The sequence below is a fragment of the Ixodes scapularis genome, unplaced genomic scaffold (genome assembly GCF_016920785.2).
Source record: "Ixodes scapularis isolate PalLabHiFi unplaced genomic scaffold, ASM1692078v2 PGA_scaffold2__306_contigs__length_199485367, whole genome shotgun sequence".
NCBI classification, from domain to species: Eukaryota; Metazoa; Arthropoda; class Arachnida; order Ixodida; family Ixodidae; genus Ixodes; species Ixodes scapularis.
The window spans coordinates 168,914,635-168,934,946 of NW_024609857.1; the positions used below are offsets into that span (position 1 = coordinate 168,914,635).

Sequence of the window (20,312 nt, forward strand, 5' to 3'; positions counted from 1 at the left end):
TGGCCCCGTCTGTTCTTCCACCGCTAAGAAGCGCGAAAAGTACTCAACCACGGCGCTAGAAAAGAAAGCGGCGATTCTCAAGCTAGAAGAAAGTGGCCGAATGCAAGCGGAGACGCAATCTGATGCGAGGCCCTATTGACGGCTTTTTGAAGGCCACTTAGACGTAATGAAGACAAGATTTCTGATCTGCCGCGGACTGCTCTACTATTTAGACATCTTCTCAGTCCCTGCAAAGTCCGAAAAATCGGTCGGCGACTGTAGTACCTCCTAGTGACCAACGAGGCAACCATGGCGTCTCTCTATTGCTTGGCGTCCGGGCCGTGCTTGTTGCTTTTTGCCGTGCTTTGGCTGCACGTGCACGATCGAGGCTCGGGAGACGCCCGAGCAACGTCCAAAGTGGAGGCTCTCACTGGAACACTGAGGCCTTCTCACTCTGTCAGCGACTATGGCTGCGTAAACTTCGTGAATATACATTTGCTGCTCTCGTTTATTTATTTGTTTCCCTCGCGGAAGAATCACCTTTGATTTTAAATTGCCCCGCCTTTGTAGAATTGCCTTACCGTAAAATCCTGCAATGGGGTGCGCAACCCCCGAATGATTGTCCACCCCACTTTTTCTGGCTGAATATCTGTAACATAAAAATTCCGGAACATTGGCCACCCCCCATTCCCGTCGGACGTCGCGCGATGTTCAATGGGAATAGCATTGACCACGTGATCTGTGGTGCCGGTGCGTTTGCAAGTGAGTTTGTAGCGGGTGTCCGTGTTTTTGTCCGCAATCTGCAGTATCCTTTACCGTAACACGAGAGCTTGTAGCAAAGACACGAGAGCTTGTAGCAAAGTCCAGCGTGTTTTATCGCATCGCGAAACGCGAATTTTCCGTGTCCACAATTTGCGCTATCAGTTCCCATGTCACGTTGTTTGTAGCGGGTGCATCGGTGTTTATCACTTATTTTTTATAAAGTTTCGCTGTCACATCCCCCATCCCATGTTTTTCAACATTTATCTCTTCATTTGGGGAGGGCGTTCTTGGAAAATTTTACCTTTTATCTCTTCAGCCTATTTTTGTCAACGATGTATACTGTCAAGATAGGTTTTAACCATGGGCGCATTAACCGGGGGGGCAAGGGGGGCACTTGCAACCCCAGTTCTCATAATGGGGGGGCAAGGCATGTGTTTTTCCCCCCCTGAAACAGCCGCCACTGGGTAGGGAAAAACACTGGCCGGCAGAGCCCAAGGGATACCACAGACACCGGCCCCCGGCCCTGAAAAGAGGGGGTGGTCTGTTTTTGCCCCCCCCCACTCAAAAACAAGTTGGTACGCCATTGGTTATAACAAAGTCAACGGGAATCTGAAATCACTTAGCTATATCCGCTTCTTTTTTTAAAAATTTTATCGGTGTAAAGGAAGAAGACAAAAATACAATAGTCAGCAAGGCATGAGAGGTTCCTTTCTGATGGCGTGCATGTGGTCCGAATGTGTGAGTTATCTTTTGTGCCGTTACCCTTAAGTCCTGAATAGCCAACTCGCCCAAACCTTCATCCTAAGAAGTTACATTATCTAGTGTTTTTACTTTTCTTTTATTATTTTTATCAGCTTTTAGGGTACATATGAGTCCCCCATAAAAGAAACCCTCAACTTCCAAAAAATACTTTTGAAAGAGCTTCAATATGACATGTACGTAGCCAAAGTGGGATTTCCCCCTCCCCTGAGAAACATAAAAGGGCTTAGCCCAATATCAACGTCACGAGCGCTAGAAGCAGTTCCAAAACATGCTTCTATTTCAAGACGTCAAGCAGGACTCAAAGTTGCTCCCAATTCAAAATATGTGTGGAGATGCAACTACTCGGTTGAAAAGATGTTTTTTTTGGAGAAAGCTCAGTTTATGGCATAACTGTGGTTTATTATGACAATCCTACAACATAACTGCTATCCCCTTAAACATACTTCCCTCTCTTGACACCAATGCACATGATTTTTCCATAGTTGGAAACAATGCTGCGGGTCATGTGTCAGCCCGTCTTCACCTTTACCTCGCCCACAGTTCTTGCCTCGCCACTTTCCCTCTCGGTGACGGAGTTTTCCAGTGCACCACTGTCTACATTTTCAGATTGTACTGGAAAGTCCAAAAGGTTGACACACAATGACCTGGAGAACTGTTTCCAATAATGGAAAATTTGTGTGCAATGGCAAATAGATAGGGGATCAAAGGGGCTAGCACTAATATTAAGCCACAATTTTTCCACTACATTCATTATTTAATAGCCACGCATCTAACACGCCCAATAAAGGCGATTAAAAAATGTGTCGTTTTGGGGAGCTCAGTGTCCCTTTAATGGGAGACTGACACCTCCCCGAGAATAATTTCTCTAACGCGAAAGTCCCAGCCCCGAGCTCGGCGGTCCTCGGAGTAATTCGAAGTTGAAACAAACGCGACCGAGCCTAAATCAGAGAGTCGACCCACCAGGTCGAAGAGGTTGGGCCGAGACTGGTTGCCGATGTAGAGCAAGTCCCTGAAGCCAGCGGTGACCACCAGGGCAGTGGGCTCGCCCCTGCGCTCCAGCAGGGCGTTGGTGGCCACCGTCGTGCCCATGCGGATGCACTCAATCTCGGAGGCGTCCATCTTCTCGTCGGCCGGGAACGGACGCCCCGTCTCCTGTAAAAGGCCACATCACTTCACCGGCGACCAGGCTACAGCAGAACCTCAATGGTTACAGGCCTGTCGGAGGACAAAAATATCCGTACGAAGCAAGTCTTCAAGCTATCAAAAGAGAAAATGTACAAAACTCCGTTGTGCAAGCTCGGCACAGTTGGAAATGCAACAGAATTACACAATGTAATCCTCAAAGTGGACTCGCTACATTCTGTAGGTTGTGCACTCAGTCATATCCAAGGGGAGGCCAACCAAGTGCTTTGTCTGAGAATTTGCGCTGCCACATTTGACGAAGCTACTAAAGATGGCATTTAGCCCTTCATTTCCCAGTATGTAATTGAAGGCCCGTATAAATACCTTTGCAGTTATTCTAAACAAATATGAGCACCTGTTGTTGCACCATCCTCTTCCAATCTGTTTGTTTACCCCTTGCGACGACGCTTTGACGCTGTCCGATTGCTCCCATCGGCTCGTAGCGTCAGCTGCTTCTGTAGTTGAAACCAAGTACAGTATAGCTGGATGCGAGAGCTTTTTAAAATGTTGATGTGCCGTCCGCGACACGGTGACGGTTATCGTATCACGGACGGCACAAGCCGATGCTGCGGCAACAGCATCTCGGCAAGCGTGCACGCCAACCGATCCCCAGCTGGCCGGCTCACGGTGCAACATTCTCGCCCGTACTCGGCAGGGAGCCCCAAAGGTGCGCTCGAAGCGTGGAAATGGGGCAAACAAAAGGCGAAGGGCATCTACATCACGAATGGGCAAAGCCGATGCAAAGGTGTGCCCGAATGTAAACAACCACAGAAAAGTACTGTCGCTCGCCACTATGAAATGCATCCCACAAGCTCGCTAATGCGCGGCCGCATCCCTTTCCTGCCACTCGTTCTTTTTCTAACTTGACCGCTACTTTGTCGCGGGCCATACCAACAAAATAGTTGGGATAGGCAAATCAAAAAATAAATTTTAGGCAAAAAAAATTTGTTTAGAGCTATAGTGACGGCGAGATTTATTTGAAATCTTGCGCGCGAAGCCCATGACGTCACCGGTCATTTCGGAATGACCATCTCAGTCGTGAAGGAAAAGCCGATCCACCTCTCCTCCACGTGCCCTAATTGCTGAGAGAGAAAACAACCTTCGGAAAAAAGGTGACTGCCAACTAAATTGAGTCTTGCGCTGTCAATATTGCCCTAAAAATTTTTTTTTTCCCAGAAAATTAATTTTTTGACATGCATGTCCCAACCAGATTGTTAAAAAAAAAATTTTTATTTTCCTTTTAGAGGTTTTTTTTAAGTAGAGAAAGCATGTGAACTTGAGAAACGACGGCATCCTTCAAATTCTCTAAGTGGGTCTGGCAGCAAGGGGACAAATGAAATGGAAATGGGACAAAGCAGAAAGCGTGGGGGTGCGGGGAATGCACGACTACTACACAGGGCCGTCCTGTCCTGTGTAGTAGTTGTGTGTTCATTGTGCGTATCTAAGCAACATACGTAGCGACAGTAAAACATTCTTTCATAAGCGTTTTTACAAAAAGCAATAAAACTAATTTGAGTTTTGAGTTCAACGCATCTTTCGTGCAGTTGCGCTAGATATGTACAAAGAAATAAACGTTTTTATAGCTTCTCTTTTTTTTTGTGCTTATTTATTGAGACATGGCCCAGTCCACTTTATGAATTTCAGGTGGCAAAGGGGTGGGCGATGACTCGGGATCCTATGGTACATCCAGCAGATGCCATAAAAACATTGAAAGAACCATTTCTCTTCAGTGGGCTAGGTGGCAGCAGGATGAACACGCCACTTAAATTCTTCTACTTCACCCTACAGATAGAGTTTGTTTCTTCGTATGATATTTATAAGTCTGATGACTGCTGTCATTATTTCTGTTTCACTATCTCGGTATAAAATGTGTTTATCTATCCTACTGTGTAGTGGCAATGTTGAGTCTAACCCTGGCCCTGATACACAGGTGGAAAATGCTTTTAGTCTTTGCTTTGCTTTTAGAAAAGGGAAAATGCTTTTAGTCGAAGGAACAGACACAGAAGGGAATGTTTTAAAATGGGAATGTCTAAACACCTTTAAAAGGTGTTAAACGACATGATGAGCTATTACCAGCTCGCCTGCGCACTTAAGTCTTTTTGAAGCAGGCTTCCCTTTTCCTATGGCCCCACCGCCAGGCCAACCACGCTACTCCTTCAAGCATTTACAGTACTCGATAAGGGACCCCAGAATCTTCCTGTAAAAAGGAATGGCTTCTTGGGGGGTCGATGTAGATGGAGGCACTTTGCCTCCTCCTGAAATTTACGAAACAAGCGGACAGGTCGGTGTCTGTGTTTTGAATGCTCCAGGCGGTGTTTTGTGTTTGGAAGGCCCTCTGTCTTAGGATCAAGGGGCAGACCCGCAGGGCAATGACCATCCATAAGAAAGTTTCTTCTCGGTGGGTGAGCAAACCTGGGGCTGAGCGTAAGAACATGCGGTGCAGTAAGAGACTCCAAGTCATAGTGAATGGATTTCCATTCACAACTATAGAGGAACCACTCCATCAGCTGGCAGGATCGACACATTTCTCCAAGCTGGATTTGGCCTCAGCTTACCATCAGGTTCAAGTGGCAACAGACAGCCGGGACCTGACAACATTTCTCACACACGACGGACTTTTCCGGTTTCTAAAGATGTGTCTCAGGCCGACGCTGCCTTCCGAGCCTTTCGGAGAATGGGCTGCAAAGGGGTGCTTCGCTACATTGACAATGTGATTGTGTTTGACAAAGCAGAACACCGGGAAAATCTGTGGGAGGTCCAACACTACGTTGTTACTGCTGGACTCCAAGTACGCAAGAAGTGCAAGTTCAACGTGAAACACTCAACTGCCTGGGGCACTGCGCAAGGAGTAACTCCCCTTGAATTTAAAGTAGAAGTCATTGCTAAGTCATCGGTACCATGAGACTCAAGGAATTGCCATTGTCTGCAGGTCATGATAAGGAGCATTCTTTGTGTCATCGTTCACCCCAAAGCAGTGGCTACAGGAAGCCTTGCACGAGGACCACCCTACAGGTTGTCATAAGGGATGTGTCTACCAAGCGGCTGGAGAAGAGCAGCTTAGATTAAAGTTTACTTGAATTTCTTCGAGTACAAGAGAAGCGGGGACTGGGGTCAATTTACAGCTGCAAGGAGAACAAATGGTCATCCCTGCATTGGTGATGGCCACCGTGACTGAGCTGGCACACAAGACCTACCCTGGGGTCGTCATGACCTAGAAGAGGCCGCGCAAGTGGTATTGGTGGCAGGGCCTCGACAGGTCACCGGAAACTAAACGAGCACCTGCGTGCCGATGAGTATGCAAAACCTAGTAACTGTGCCACTTGAGCCAATACCACTTCCAGAACGGGCCTGGCAGAAGCTGGCAATTGACATTGTGGAGCCATTCACAACAGGGAATGGACAAAAGTAAGCCATAACCTTGGTAGATCATTATTCAGTGGCCACATGTATAGTTTGCATTGGTAGTGACGCCGTGGGCGACAATGCATTTTTTCTATAGTACGTTAAGCTGGGAAAGCTACCCGGATGTGGTTCTTAGTTCCTGTCTGCGACTTTTAAAAAAGTGTGTTCCTGTCTGAAGACTTTTAAAAAAGCGTGAAATTCCCCCCCCCCCCCCCCCCCCCCTTCACTGCTGCTCGTCTTACAATGTAATAGCCAGGTTGAGCGGTTCAACTAAGTTTTGAAGGAGGTTTATCAGTTGGCGGTTCTGGACCATCGACCTCACGAAGTGGCCATCCTCGAGTACCTGGGCATGTACAGGTGCACGAATCATGCCCTAGTGGAGGTACCAGTTGCTCCAACATGTTCGTGTTCCTCGGTCCCGACTGGACATTGTGGAGTTCCTTTCGTCGGGGTTCTTTGTGAACCCTGTCCCTGCTCTCGCCGATCTCGGGGCACGAGTGCAGCAGGGGTAGAACTATTGAGAGCGCTACACAGATATCAAGAGGGGGGCCAAGCCATCTATCTTCGAGCCTGGTGAAATTGGTAGCCCAACGTTTCGACGAATGGGGCACCATGCTAGACAGAACCGATGCTGATCACGGGCACCCACGAACCAAGTTCCCACATCTTGAGCGACAACTGCACCTGGAATGTGTCCAAGCTGACGGGTTGCAGTGGAGTGAGGGGCGCAACAGCACTGCAGCCAACGGGAGGGGCAGCTGTGCCCGAGCAGTCATTTCTGAAGGTGTCCCTGTAGCTTTGAGCCAGGTCACTACAAGACCACCATCGTAGCGAAGAAGGCTGCCTAGCTCAGATATATGGTATGATTACAAAAACATTTTGGGTTTTTACGTGCCACACTAAAGGGCACCTCGCATGCTGCGACGGAGGACAAGGATTAAATAATTTAGATCACCCGGGGATGTTCCGACGTGCAACTGAAGTTTGGTTACACTTCTCTGCGAATAGCCTCCCCCAGATTGCAGGCACCTTGACCGGGATCAGAACCCGACACCTCTGGGGTCCGTAGACTGGTGCTTTGCCTCGATGCCACCGAGGCAACTAGGTGTGATTACTAATGATGCTTAATGTTACCACTTTGCTTTTTAATTACCTCAGTTCTTCTTGTGGGAAAAGAGAAAGACGTACTGGCAACATTGGACATCTGTATATACACCGCTGGCATCATGGTAAGCATTATTCGTCCTGATGAAAAACAGTGCACAAAGGACAGGACGAAGAAAAAAGACAGCTCACACGAGTGCTGACTCAAAACTGAAATTTATGAGAGGAAAAAGAAAATAACGTTCACACATAAAAAGGAAAAGAAAAGGACAAAGAACAATACATTCCCCACCATTAATATTAACAAAACTATTAAGAAACTAAGAAAATTATAAGGGCAGACATGCAATGCTGATCACAGGTTCAGATAAAACTTAGTCGTTAAAAGCACTGGATAGGGATTATTGATTTGGTTTGCTCCAAATCACACATCCCGTTTGTAAGTTTTGCAGTGTACTGCTTCCTTATTCCTGGTTGTTGTACTAGCAGCCAGGATATAATAATGATGCAAGCAAATAACTCCACTGGGAACAAACATAAAACTTCCTCAGACTTTTAAACGAGCATGTTCATGCTAGCTGTAAGATGCGCTTGTGTCGTCTCATTTCATGCGTCTAAATCATTCATCTTACGACTTAAACGTAAACCTTTCGGTGGACATCCACCTGGTTAGGAATGACATTGAATGAAAGGAAAAGTCTAACCAAAAAATTGATACGGAACTCGACGTTTCAAGGCCAGTTCGGCCCCTTGATCATGGGTGACTGTTTTTGTCCTTGTCGTCGTCTTGCAAATTGCCCGGTGTTGCTGGCTTCTTTAAAACGGCCTATGTATCTGCACGCGCTTTATGGTTCGTAGCACCTTGCATGACGCACCGCAAACCAGACACGTAGGCGCTTGGCAGCTGTCCCAGCTGACCAGTTGACGTTATTTTTGGTGTTCTGGATGTACCAGGACTCTAATAAAAGGCGTCTTCGCCAGTTTCTTTCTGTGCCAAGAATAGAGCAATTATTGAATCCAATCGTGTGACCCTCTTTTTGGATGTGTTCTGCCAGCGCACTGTCCTGCACGTTACTCTTTTTAACGTCATACTGATGCTGGCGTAGACGTTCCGGAAAGTTTTTAGTTTCCCCAACGTAGGAGGCGGCGCAGTCACCACACGGGATCCTGTAGACGAGTCCCTGAGCCTTTTCTTTAGGGGAACGATCCTTTGGAAGCGAGAAGAGGCGTCCAATGGTGGACACCGGTTTATGTGTCACACTGACGCCATATTTTCGTAAAATGCGCGCGAGAGTCTCGCTTGGGCCCTTGATGTACGGGATACATACGCGGTTGGGTGGAGGCGCGTCTCCTGTTTCATTCTGTCTAAGTTTTTTGTACACGTTGTTTAAAAACCTGGGAGAATAGCCATTCTGTTTTAGGTTGTGTTTGATCGTTGTAACCTCTTTCTTAAGAGCCTCTTCAGTGGAGCAGACAGTAATTGCTCGCCTGAAGAGTGCGGAAGCCACAAAAGATTTGTGCATTGCAGGGTGGTAGGAAGAGAAGACCAGGTATCGGCCGGTGTGTGTCGGTTTTCTGTAAACTTCGAATGTCAAACGGTTGGACTTTCTCTTCGTGAGCATGTCCAAGAATGGAAGAGAACCGTCAGACTCCAGCTCAAGACGACGACAAGGACAAAAACAGCCACCCAAGATCAGGGGGCCGAACTGGCCTTGAAACGTCGGGCTCCGTATCAATTTTTGGTTAGAGTTTTCCTTTCATTCATCTTACGACTTCCAACAACATACATTTCAGTTCCTTTAGCCTAGTTTTTCTTATAACTGAGAACTTTCATTTCATCTTAAAAAATCCACATTCTTTACTCATGACGCTCCTCTGTGCAACTTGCATTCGCTTTGTGGAAAGTATTTGTGAAAAACTTGCAGCACACGAGAGCGCAGGGATGGGCTAAGCCTTGTGCTAAAGGCACAAGGCTTAGCAATGTGAAAATGCAAATCAAGTCTTTCTCAAATTTATTATTTTAGTGGTTTTCGATGATGCTCAGCAAGTTTCTAAATTGGAAACATATTGAACTAATTAAATATTTTATTAGAAACTTAAGTAAATTATTCTAATGATTGTGACAATTGTCCCCCTATTTGATGTCCCCCTGGCCGTACACATGGCTCGCACGAGATGTCAGTCCGCCATTCTCCCTAGTGGCCAGAATACCTCGTTAAGGCAACAGAAGCCACCTGTCCTGTGCCCCCCATTATGTCTAAGAGAGGTCAGTGCAAGCTATGTATAACTATCCTGCACAGACCCCATTTGTACACCCTTTGTGGTTTTCTTTATCTTTTTTAATAGAGATCTGTTAAATAAAATTAAACACTTTGTGTATTTGTTTTAATTGTGCGAGAGAAACAATGTTTATTCCAGAGAAGATGTGTTACCGCTAGATAAGAAAAAATATGTACATCAACTGTTTCTTTATACTTATTCCTTTGGAAACAAAACCCACTCATTAAAAACATTTTAAAAAAAACAACTCGACCTTCAAAGGTTTTGAGACTTGTTGTTGTTTTGTCCGTTTTTTTTATTTTTCCGTGTTTCCGGTTTACTATGGAAGTTCTTCACCAGCTCGCCTGTGCTTTTACCCTTTCTTCATAAGTAAGGACACAGAAATAGTGTGCCAATCTAGGGTAGCCTTTGACCAGAGGAATGTAATCAGCCAGAAGAACAGTCAGTTCTTATCCTGGGCTATCTTTTGAAGTGCAGGGTCGATGGCCCCTGCCTTAAGCAGCCCCTACCCTAAGCACCTGTGTGGAGACAACGTCCCGACTTGCTTGCTACTCCTGATCAATGTGCAAGCATGTGCAAATGCTGTTGTTTTTTTGTTTTTTTTTGGGGGGGGAGGGGGGGGAGGGGGGGAAGGGGGAGTTTGCAATGATAACACATCTGAGTAACCTGCAAACAATTTCATGCTGTTCTGTTCTTCTTTCACCTCTTTTGTCACTTCTTTCAATGCAGTTGCTGGGACCACTAGACAGCAAGCTTACCTTCTTTTGTTTCTTTTTTTTTTTTTTTGCTGTATGATGCAATAACGTGGCTTGTCCAATTCTTTTATTATTGTTTGGTGCCTATCATCATTTCTATAAAATAATGTACAGAGACCTTTTTTTTCTTTTTTCTCAGGCTGGTTTTGTTAAGTGCATTTATGCAAGCTTCCATTTTCTTTATATTTTCTGCATATGAGTATTAAGTGCCTTTTTATGTTATGTCATTACATAACATGAACTACCTTGCAACACCAAAGGCAAGAATGCCCTGGTGTCCGAGTAGTCCGAATTACATATATTATATCACACTTTTAAAATGGTTCAATTACTTTTTTAGGTAAAATATCCCTAACCATTTAGTTAATCTTTCATCCATAAACGGTTATCAGTAATTGATCACATTTCTTGCCAAAGAACTGCCAGTCCATCTGCAAGTCACTCAGATACGCAGCACAGCCCATACAGACAGTGAAAGTTTTTTGCAACATTTTGTCACTCGAAAGAACTAAGAAAGGGATTATGAGAATTAGCAGCCTCGAACTGTTGCAATCAGAGCTTGTCACGGCACTGGCTACTGGGTCTGCCAGGTCTGTGTCTAGAAAAGAACAGCGGGAGGCAGCACTTGTGACAACCAGCAACACACGCCACCATTAGATGGCTTCAATGCAGAGCGCAAGTTTGTCTGCTTCTTTTGCAGGGGTTGTAGTGACGTAAGAATAGTGGGTAGACCTCAAAGCAGGCTGCCTCGAGGTCTACCCACTATCCTTCAATCAGAGGCAATCAGAGCTCGATGTTCTGACGTCCCCACAAACCCTGCAAAAAGAAGCAGACAAACTTGTGCTCCGCATTTAGTTTGTTTCGGCTTTAGCATGCTCGTGGCCATGTTGTAAAACATTGGTAAACAACAATAAAACGTTAGAATTAAGCCCCTCCGAAATCTATGAAGTGGTTTTGAGAAACAAATAGCTGACTCTTTTTACAAACACCTTTAGTCATGTTTGTCATTATTTTCGGTCAGGTTCTGCAGCAGAATGATTGAACTGATGCGCAGGGAAGATTTCCATCTTCTAGGGCCATAGTAGCTGACCAGTTTGCAGAAAAATAAAAAAATGAAAATACAAATGCACGGAAGCACAGAAAAAAGCATGTCGACAACCTGAATTAATGATGTGCTTAATTGCGAAGAAATACCGTACCGCTTAACCCACTCCCAAGTTTACCACTCAACATTTAATTTTTGTAGTCACCAACTTTTTGTTAGCTTAGCAGGCTGAAAAAATGGCGCCTTTAAGTGATATTGCCTCGGTTTGTTTTCTTAAAGATATTAAGCACTCGGGAAGTATTTCAATAGTCTATTTAAGGCCGAGCAGGAGATCGAGCCAGCTACTGGCCGTGCTGAAGTACTTATTAACAGCACTTCACAATGTCCAACTTTGTAAAAGTAATTGTGTTGTGTATGTTTATACAGCCGGAAGTTAGTCAGCCCCAATGGGCGTCTGGTGTCTCAGCTGTAGATGAGACATTTAGCCAGCGCGGTACAACCGCTAGTCTGGGGTCTTTAACGTGCACCCCACCGGTACAATGCTTGTCCAGCTCGAAACTGGCAGGGTAGGGATTGAACCAAGGATCTCTGGGTACTGCAGTGCGAGCTTCGCTCCAGAGTGATCCGAGCTGGTGTGCACTAGCCCACTCAGCCACCAATCCACCTGTTCCACTTTACAAATTGACTATTTGTTATACAAAGCTTCGCTTACGGTGTACTCTGAACAAAAGGCAGGCCCGTCAACATTTGTCATAAAAAATATAACAGGCCTGAGTGACATATGTCTTCAATAAAAACTGCAAAATAAAATTAAGGGAAAAAAAAAAAGGAATGACAGAAGTATGCTTAAAGTATTCATATTTAAGTGTCTACCTTTTTTGCTGTTTCCACGTCTCTTGAGGTTCGGGCAAGCCAGCGGGCATGGAGAGAGTAACTAAATATCAGCGCGTCATATTTAAACCGGATGACGCGAAAACCTCCTCCACCTACGGAGGCGACCTGCGGTGCTGAAAGCGCGCGATATGTGACATCTTTTGTCCTGGGCTTACTGCTGGTCAGAGTCGCTGAAAGCTTCTTTTTAGTCGAGATACATAATATAAGTGGCGCGAACCGTTTCAGTTATTTATAAAAGTCGTTGAAAAAAAAACAAATGCAGTTTAGGAAAGGTGGAAACAAGAAATGACCCATCGACATATGCGCCACCAAGCGGTGGAAAAGGTGGCGCATATTGGAAAGGTGTAGTGAGATCAGGCACCGACGAGCGGAGAGCGAAGAAAGGTCCCGGATGTATGCGGTGGTGCAGTGGTCGTATGGACTAGAGGATCCGACCGGTTCCGAGCGTTCTGGAGGGCTTCGGCGAGCAGCTTTGGCTTGCGGTTTGGCCTTTTGGCGGTATGGCAGCGCGAAATGGCTCCGGTTCTGAACTAATCTTTATCTTGTGTTTGCTGACGTTTGTGGCCAATGAAGTGTCATGCCGAATTGGTGCTTAATCACGCAGCAAAAGCAATGCGAGCCGCCCTGGCTGCCCGCTTCATACCGCCTAGCCAGAACATGCTTTAGTGGCGCCCCCTCAATGCGTCAACACAGAGTGCGGTACCCGTGAGCGCTCGCTGAGCTCACCACTCCTCCGCTAGTTTACGGCCTGTCAAGCGACCAGGGACGTCATGAAGCAGGTTATTTTTTCCTTGTTTCCGTAATTTTAATTTGCCTATAGCTTTTAAAATAAAGTGAAATTCGAGAAAAGAAAAGTTTCCTTAAGTTACTACGTTCAGTGCATTCAGGTTCGGTGCAAATTAAAAACCAGTAAAAAAGTCCTTAGCAGGGCCCCTTTAAGACTGCTTATGTGTGGCAAGGCGAAAGCATTATAGTCCCGTGGGAGAAATGTTTTTGAGTAATCTTTCTACACGTATTAAACTTTAGGACCAACGCATAGCATGACGTCCTAGAGATCGACGCCAAGTACGGCATCTAGGACGACGACGGGGACGTCAAGGACGGTGTCTAGGACGATGCCGATGACAACCTCTCAGACAACCTCAAGAACGTCTAGGAGTACCTCTAAGACGACCTTAAGGACAACGTCTAAAACAGCACCTAGAAGAAGTCTAGGATGACGTCGAGAATGATGCCTAGAGGACGACGTCTCGGATGACCCTAGAGACAACGTCAAGAACGACGTGTGGGACAACATCAAGAACGACGCCTAGAGGATGACATCTAGAACAATGCCTAGAGGAGGTCACTTAAGGAGGCTGTCACGTATTTACGTGGGTGGCCTCGTTTGCCTGCGGAAGCCGCCGTGGATGTAGATGCTGCTGCTGATGTCGAGGCCATAGTTGTAGACGCGGTCGCCTCACAGTCCATCGCACGAAGCACACAATGAGCACAGATGAAGTCTGAAGCGCACCTTTTGCATATGGCGCTCCAGTGGTGATATCACGCTGATGACATGATGGCATATTTTTATGGCCATCTTTAGGAAACGTCACCACTTGTTTTTCACGTAATGTGACAAGTGAGGTCATCCTAGAGGTCTAGGACGACTTATAGGACAACCGCAAGGGTGACACCAAGGTAATTGAACAAGTAGCGCTGCCCATTAAGAGGCGCATGCCACTCAATCATATTTTTTATCGGCTGATAGCACATTTTTTTGCTCAATGAAACAAGTAGGGCTTTCACCTTAAAAAAAGAAAGACCCGCAAATTCGATAGAGGTCAAATGCCACGCATCGCTTTATGGGCCTGTGTAGACAGATACCTTCACCTGCACAGATGCTCTGTGTGCATTTCGGCATCACCAGTCACTGAAAGTAAATCCCTGTCCAGTATCAACTCCTCTGTACTTTAGCGACACCCACAAACACACATTCTTACTAGTGTCTCGTTTTGATTACCCCAATTGCTCTCAAACTGTCGTGACAGTTTTTCAGCCTGGGAACTCTCAACCGTTCTGTTAAAATCAATTAACTGAATTAAATTTTCATATTCTAAGAAATCATTAGAGCACTTAAAGGGACAGTGAAGACGATTTTATTTAATTTTTTTAAATGGTGTTTTTATCCTTCTGTGGAACATCGCATGCTGCCCAATTTTTTGTAGACATTTGTGACGCGTATTTCTGTGCCTACGAAAGAAGCAAAGAAACCGAAACTGAACAATCTCCATTCTCGTTTCTGGGTCTCCGAAAACGGAGGTGACGTAGGGAGTGACGTCAAGTGTGAATAGTCGGTATCGGTAGTATTTAGCAGATCGAGACTCTGGTTACCGCGGTGGGTTATAGCAGCGCGGTGGCGTGGTCGTTTCGTCGAAACTATCAACATGGACGGCAATGCCGCTCTCGCGAGCGAGTTCGAGCTTCCGTTCAGTGACCGAACACAAACGGAACGGGAGTATGTGTGTGGCGTCCTCCGCCATCACCCGACGGAGACCGCCCAGCCGTTAACAAGCGGCAGTTTCGTGTCCAGCGTAGTAAAGAAAAAAACAATTATGCTTCTTTATTTACGGTTTAGTAATCATTTCCGGTCCGATTTATTCCTTTCACTGCTATTCAAGCGGAAATTAGAACAGTATTTCTAAAAATCGTGAACCAAAACGTGACCGAGGGCACGTTTATTGTTTCGACCAATCGCTGACGCGTCTCTTGTGACGTCGCGCTTCTTGGCCCCGCGTCGGTCACGTGAGCTCCGCTTCACCTGGCTTTTCCCACAACTCTCGGGGCATCGCCCCAGTCGATCCCGGTACGATTATTACCGCGACTGTTTAATTGATTTGCGCGGCACACAAGCGCCGGTTTCGGCTGAAATTTGGGCAACGTGGCCTGAGACGTGCCTGGAACCCAGTTCAATCGCCAAAAAGATGTGCGAAATTGCCTTCATTGTCCCTTTAAATGATTAGACATATGACGAAGCATGACAGTTTCTCTAAATTCATGAACAAACCAGTCGAGCAAATGTTTCTATCATGAAAACGATTAAGTATGTCTAACATATTTTGAAGTCATATCATGAACAAACAAGTCCCCCATGTAGAGGTTACCATTATTCCGAGCATCAAATAACATGTGAGTTAACCCACATCATATATCACATATACCGTAAAATACCGAGCATGGGCCCATGTCACATTAAGGGCCCACCCCTATTTTTGAACGATTTCAAAAACAAACAGAGGACACATCAACCGCCCACCCTCCCCATTTTAGGCAAATTAAAAAAAAAAAAAATATGCGAAGGTCATGGCAAGCGCCCAGTCGCCTCGGATGGCCGTTATCTCCTGAAGTTAAAGCGACCGGTACTAGTTATGAGTCCCGACCACTGTCACGACAGCGCGGGCAAAGGGGGCGAAGGGCGCCGCGGGAATCGGGCGAAGGGCTCCGGCGCAACACGGCAACACGCCGGCGCCGCAGGAATCGAGGTCAAATGGTAGAAATAACAAAAGATACAGGCGAGCTGGTGTAGAAAGGAAGAGAGGCAAGGGCACGGTGGCAAGAGTGAAGTAGTGAAGATACACTACGTTGGAAAGGAGGATCTAGCGAATGGAAAGCCGCACAGAGCTTAGCGCGTGTGCTGCACACGTGCCGTGTGCCCGTGTGCCTCTGCCCCTCCGCTTCCACTTGTTGTTCGGTGGTTTGGTTAGTTCCGTGTTCATCGCGCTGCATTGCTTGTGTTCACTCGGTTCGCTTGTTTGGACGATGCACTCGTGTATGGTCGCTAGGAAAGTATAAGTTGTTGAATGGCATAGGCGCCACGGAAAGAATGTAAGCCGGACATCGCGTGAATTCAAGATTGACCGTAAAAGAGTGCGTGAGTGGGACTCAAAATACGAACTGCTCCTGCAACAGAACCACGGAAGATCACGGCTGAAACGCAAGCTGAGTGACGGGGCACCAGTCTTCAGTAAAGAGGTTGATGATGCCTTATCATCAAATGGCCGCCATTTTGCATTCGGCGGTCGGGCCGAACAAGGGCCCACCCGACTATGTTATCCTTCTGCGTTTTTGCTCTCGGACCTAACAAGCGCCCATCCCCGAGTTTTCCGCGATTATCCCATAATTTTGAGTGGGCGCTTGCTCGGTATTTTACGGTAATCAAAAGCAACTGTTTTAAATTTCTTACAAAGGCAAAATGCAAATCATTCAGGAAACAGACAGTGGCAATTCATACGCTATTTTTATCAGCTTTCTGAAGATCCTAACTGCGTGATACTAAATACACTGGCGCATTTTAACACAAATGCTCCACCAACATCACTGAGCCAATATGGCTTGCCACAAGCAATTGGCCTTTGAACCATCATGCTGTCATCGAGTAATCTACCGTAGAATACCGCGCATCCGCCCATACCACACTAAACGCCCATTCCCAAATTTGTAAGATCTGAGAAAGTATGCACACTATGTTTAAATTTACATGGCTTATTTACCATTACTATCCGACTACAAATATGTACTTGGTTTTGATATAACCCAATTAGTTTTATTAATTTGAAAATTTAATTTGCAAAGATTATGGGAAGGATTAAGACAAACTGAAATACTAAAATAAGAAAATAAACATATAGCAGTGAACCAAGAGGTATCTGGAATCCAATAAGGTGTAAATGAGAGCTCTAGGATGATTTATAAACTTTTTAACTTTCCAGTTTCAAAATCATTTTTGCAGGATGCCTAAAAGGCACCTACGAAAAGCCTGACAGCCTATTCAATATAATTGTACCCCTTATTGCATATGTCATGCATACAGCTAGCAGAATAAAGAAAAATATATGAAAATTAGATACGTGCAAGTGGAGATATGGCTTCCATAATATAGTAAGGGGTTTAAATAGTTCACTCAGAAATAATATTTAAAAAAATTTACAGATCCATTTCACTTTGTTTCCAGGACGATACTTCAAGATAAGAGACTTATTTAACGAAAATCATTCAGGACAAGATAAGTGCTTACCAAACTTCAAAAAACACATTTTTAAAAATGTGTTCTTAGCAAAATTTTACCTTAAAGAGCAGTGTCTCCCCTTAAATCATGAGTGGGGGCTTGCCTGGTATTTTCCAGTATGTATATACTCAGTCTTGGTCAGTACTAACGCCGATTCCTGTGCCCCCCTAGCCTCGTCACGTGCATCCGAAATGAAGACAATGCAAATTGTCCAAATGGTTTGCGAAATTAGCTGCACAAGTTATGCAGGTAATGATGGAATGTAATTAGGCACTAAATATAAGCACGGGATGACCAGTGTTGCCAACTCAAAAATTGAAAATCCGCAGTCGGAATCCCGAAAACCGCTAAAAAACCGCTAAATTCAAAACACAGCGCAAAACGATTTTTTATACTTTTTTTTTTGCTTTAATTCTTGACAGAGGTATAATAACAGTAAAGATCATATCAATGCCATCTGAAAGGACGCTTTCCTTTTGTTTTGACTAGAAATCTGTCGCGCCACGCCACTGTTCACCCAGGTCACTGATCTCTACCCAGGTCACGATACGAAGCCAAAATTGCAGAGTGAACGCATACGAACATGGCAAGGGACCCTTCAGCAATGTGTGACTATTATAGTAACCGCTCATTCACACTGGAAGCGGATCCGCGTTCGCAAAGCGGTTGCGGACGCGGTAGTATAAAGATCCAGTACAATTGCACGCGTACTTGATGTCATCGAGTGCGCGTGCAATTGTACTGGATCTTCATACAACCGCGCTCGCAACCGCTTTGCGAACGCGGATCCGCTTCCAGTGTGAATGAGCGGTAAGACCCGTTCAACTCGTAGAGTCGTCTGCTACCAGAGGAGAAAGGTGCAGCGGCCGAAACATGCTTCTTCGTTGCAGCGTGCGCGACCAAATCCACACTCTTCGCAGATAGTTCTGTTTCGAAATAGCGGCACCTGGCTCGTCTGCTATCACCAGGAACCTCTAGTCTTTTCTAAACTTTTGAGCGTACTCGACTTAATGTTTTGATGACGTCACAGGCGTTACTCTCACAAACCAGAACATTACTGAGAGTAAGCGAAGACGACTGTGGCTTATTATCCTTATCATTATGGATATTAAAGGTGCATAGTTGACAGTAAATCGATATAACTTCTATATCGCTAAAAAACCGCCAAGGTTACATAAAACCGGCTAAAAATCCCGCCGCCCGCAAAACAATAATTTATCCCGCCAAACAGAACCAAAAACCGCTAAGTTTAGCGGGAAAACCGCTAAATTGGCAACACTGGGGATGACTCTTTAGTGAGTAAGGCAAGAAATGCGGTGGAATGCGAGGTAAAACACAAATGCAGCACATTCGTCAAGGCAAGAAGAGGAAACAAGCCTCCTTATGGCAGCAACGTCACAATTCCAAGATGGCAGCACCCTGTACTTAGGAAAGATGGCGCCCGTGGCAAGGAGTTTTTTTGCGCCTTTGACGATGATGAGTATGGTTTTGTGTCCCACATGACCACAAAATTGGTCTAGCTGTGTCTCAGCACATTCATTTTAATGCACGGTACAAAACACACACGGAATGAAGATACCAAAAAAGATAAGCTCAAGTTAAACCATTTCCGCACCCATATTTCCTGGCAAAAGAAATTTTTTATATTTAAAAACTGGATTAGTTCCAAATAACTTTGAATCACACCAAAGAGAAAAATAAAGTGGGCATGTTAACAGTTTCCTAAATCACGAAGATGCTGAGATAAAGTTATGGACATGGTATAAGCAGAAATGTGCTGTTTGGTATTCTAACTTCTAATTTGCCACCTTTGATTATTCACAGAAAAAGTATAAAACAGAAATTATTACTTCATGGTACTGCATAAAAACTACAACAAACTTTTCTGATACATGATGGTTGAAACCGGAGACTGGTTTGAAAAACTGAACATTCGTGAAGGGGGAAGAAAAACGAACGGACGTTCTGTCCCTTTTTCTTCCTCCTTCACGAGTGTTTCGTTTTTCAAAACAATCTCAGGTTTCAATCATCATTAATAACTTACACCAGCTCGCCTGCACTTTAACCGTTTTAGAGCGAGGGCCACCAAGTGACGTCCCAACGGTCACAGTGACGTCCCAAGGGTCTCAGTGACGAGTGACGTCACGAAGGCCACAAGTGACGTCACGAGGGCCACCAGTGACGTCACGAAGGCCACAAGTGACATCACGAAGGCCACAAGTGACGTCACGACGGTCACCAGCAACGTCACGAGGGTCACGTGTGGCGTCACGAGGGTCACCAGTGACGTCACGAAGGCCATCGGTGACGTCACGAGGGTCACCAGTAACGTCACGAGGGTCACGAGTGAAGTCACTCTTGTGAAATCACACGGGCTACCCTCCCCTCCGATCCTCCTCCTCAAGAGCTGTGCTCAAATTCGGCATTACAGAAAACTGTAAACGTCTTTCATTTTTTTTTTTGATGAAGTGTCTAGAGTTACGTCCGACGTAACCCAAGTTACGTCCAAATCTCCGCCTTCCCTACGTTCACGGGGGAGAGAGGGGAAGGCGGGGGGAGGGGAGGGTTAGGTATACGCACTTTAGTGCTCTGTCCGGACGTAACGCTAGCCACAGCATTTTTTTTATCAAACTTTTCTTGCTTTCACTGCAGCAAATAGGTCTACGTCATCGAAGTCAATTTGCTCAGCTACAAGATGCCAGCTAAATGTAGGGAGATACACGGAGAGAGAAAGAGAGAGAGATAGGACAAACACTCCTGGCGTCTTTTTTTTCTCTTCCTTTTTGTGTATCTTCCTACGCGCGTTTGCTGGGTCCCAATTATTTTAAGGTCCTAATCAGCTAAATACTGTAATTTAAATGTAAAGCAGGTGTTCTTCATTCACCTTACATTCTTCATTCTCAATTTTGACTCCAACTTTCAACGTTCTATTTAAAGGGCCCCTAAAAAGGAAAAAAAAATGCTTTTTTAAACAGTCTGGTTGGGACAAGAGTATCAATTTATTATCGTTAAGCTGTCACGTTTCCTGACGAACAAGACGAAGAAGAGATGCTGGAGCATCGAAGAACGGCAGGCGGTAATTCTGCGCAAGGAATGGACCTCG

At 45.4% G+C, this 20,312-nt stretch overlaps 1 protein-coding gene across 3 annotated transcripts in view; it reads right to left on the bottom strand.

Annotated features, from left to right (window-relative positions):
• The window catches only part of LOC8025851 (5-oxoprolinase), a 240,122-nt gene that overhangs the window by 205,811 nt on the left and 13,999 nt on the right, over positions 1–20,312 (bottom strand). For 2 of the 3 annotated variants that reach the window (XM_029972619.4, XM_042292106.1), the window contains exon 2: positions 2,464–2,655. In XM_029972619.4, the coding sequence (XP_029828479.2) occupies positions 2,464–2,655 (192 nt within the window). Of the gene's footprint in view, positions 1–2,463; positions 2,656–17,268; positions 17,291–20,312 lie in introns of those variants that run through there. The other variant, XM_042292107.1, reaches the window with a different exon arrangement.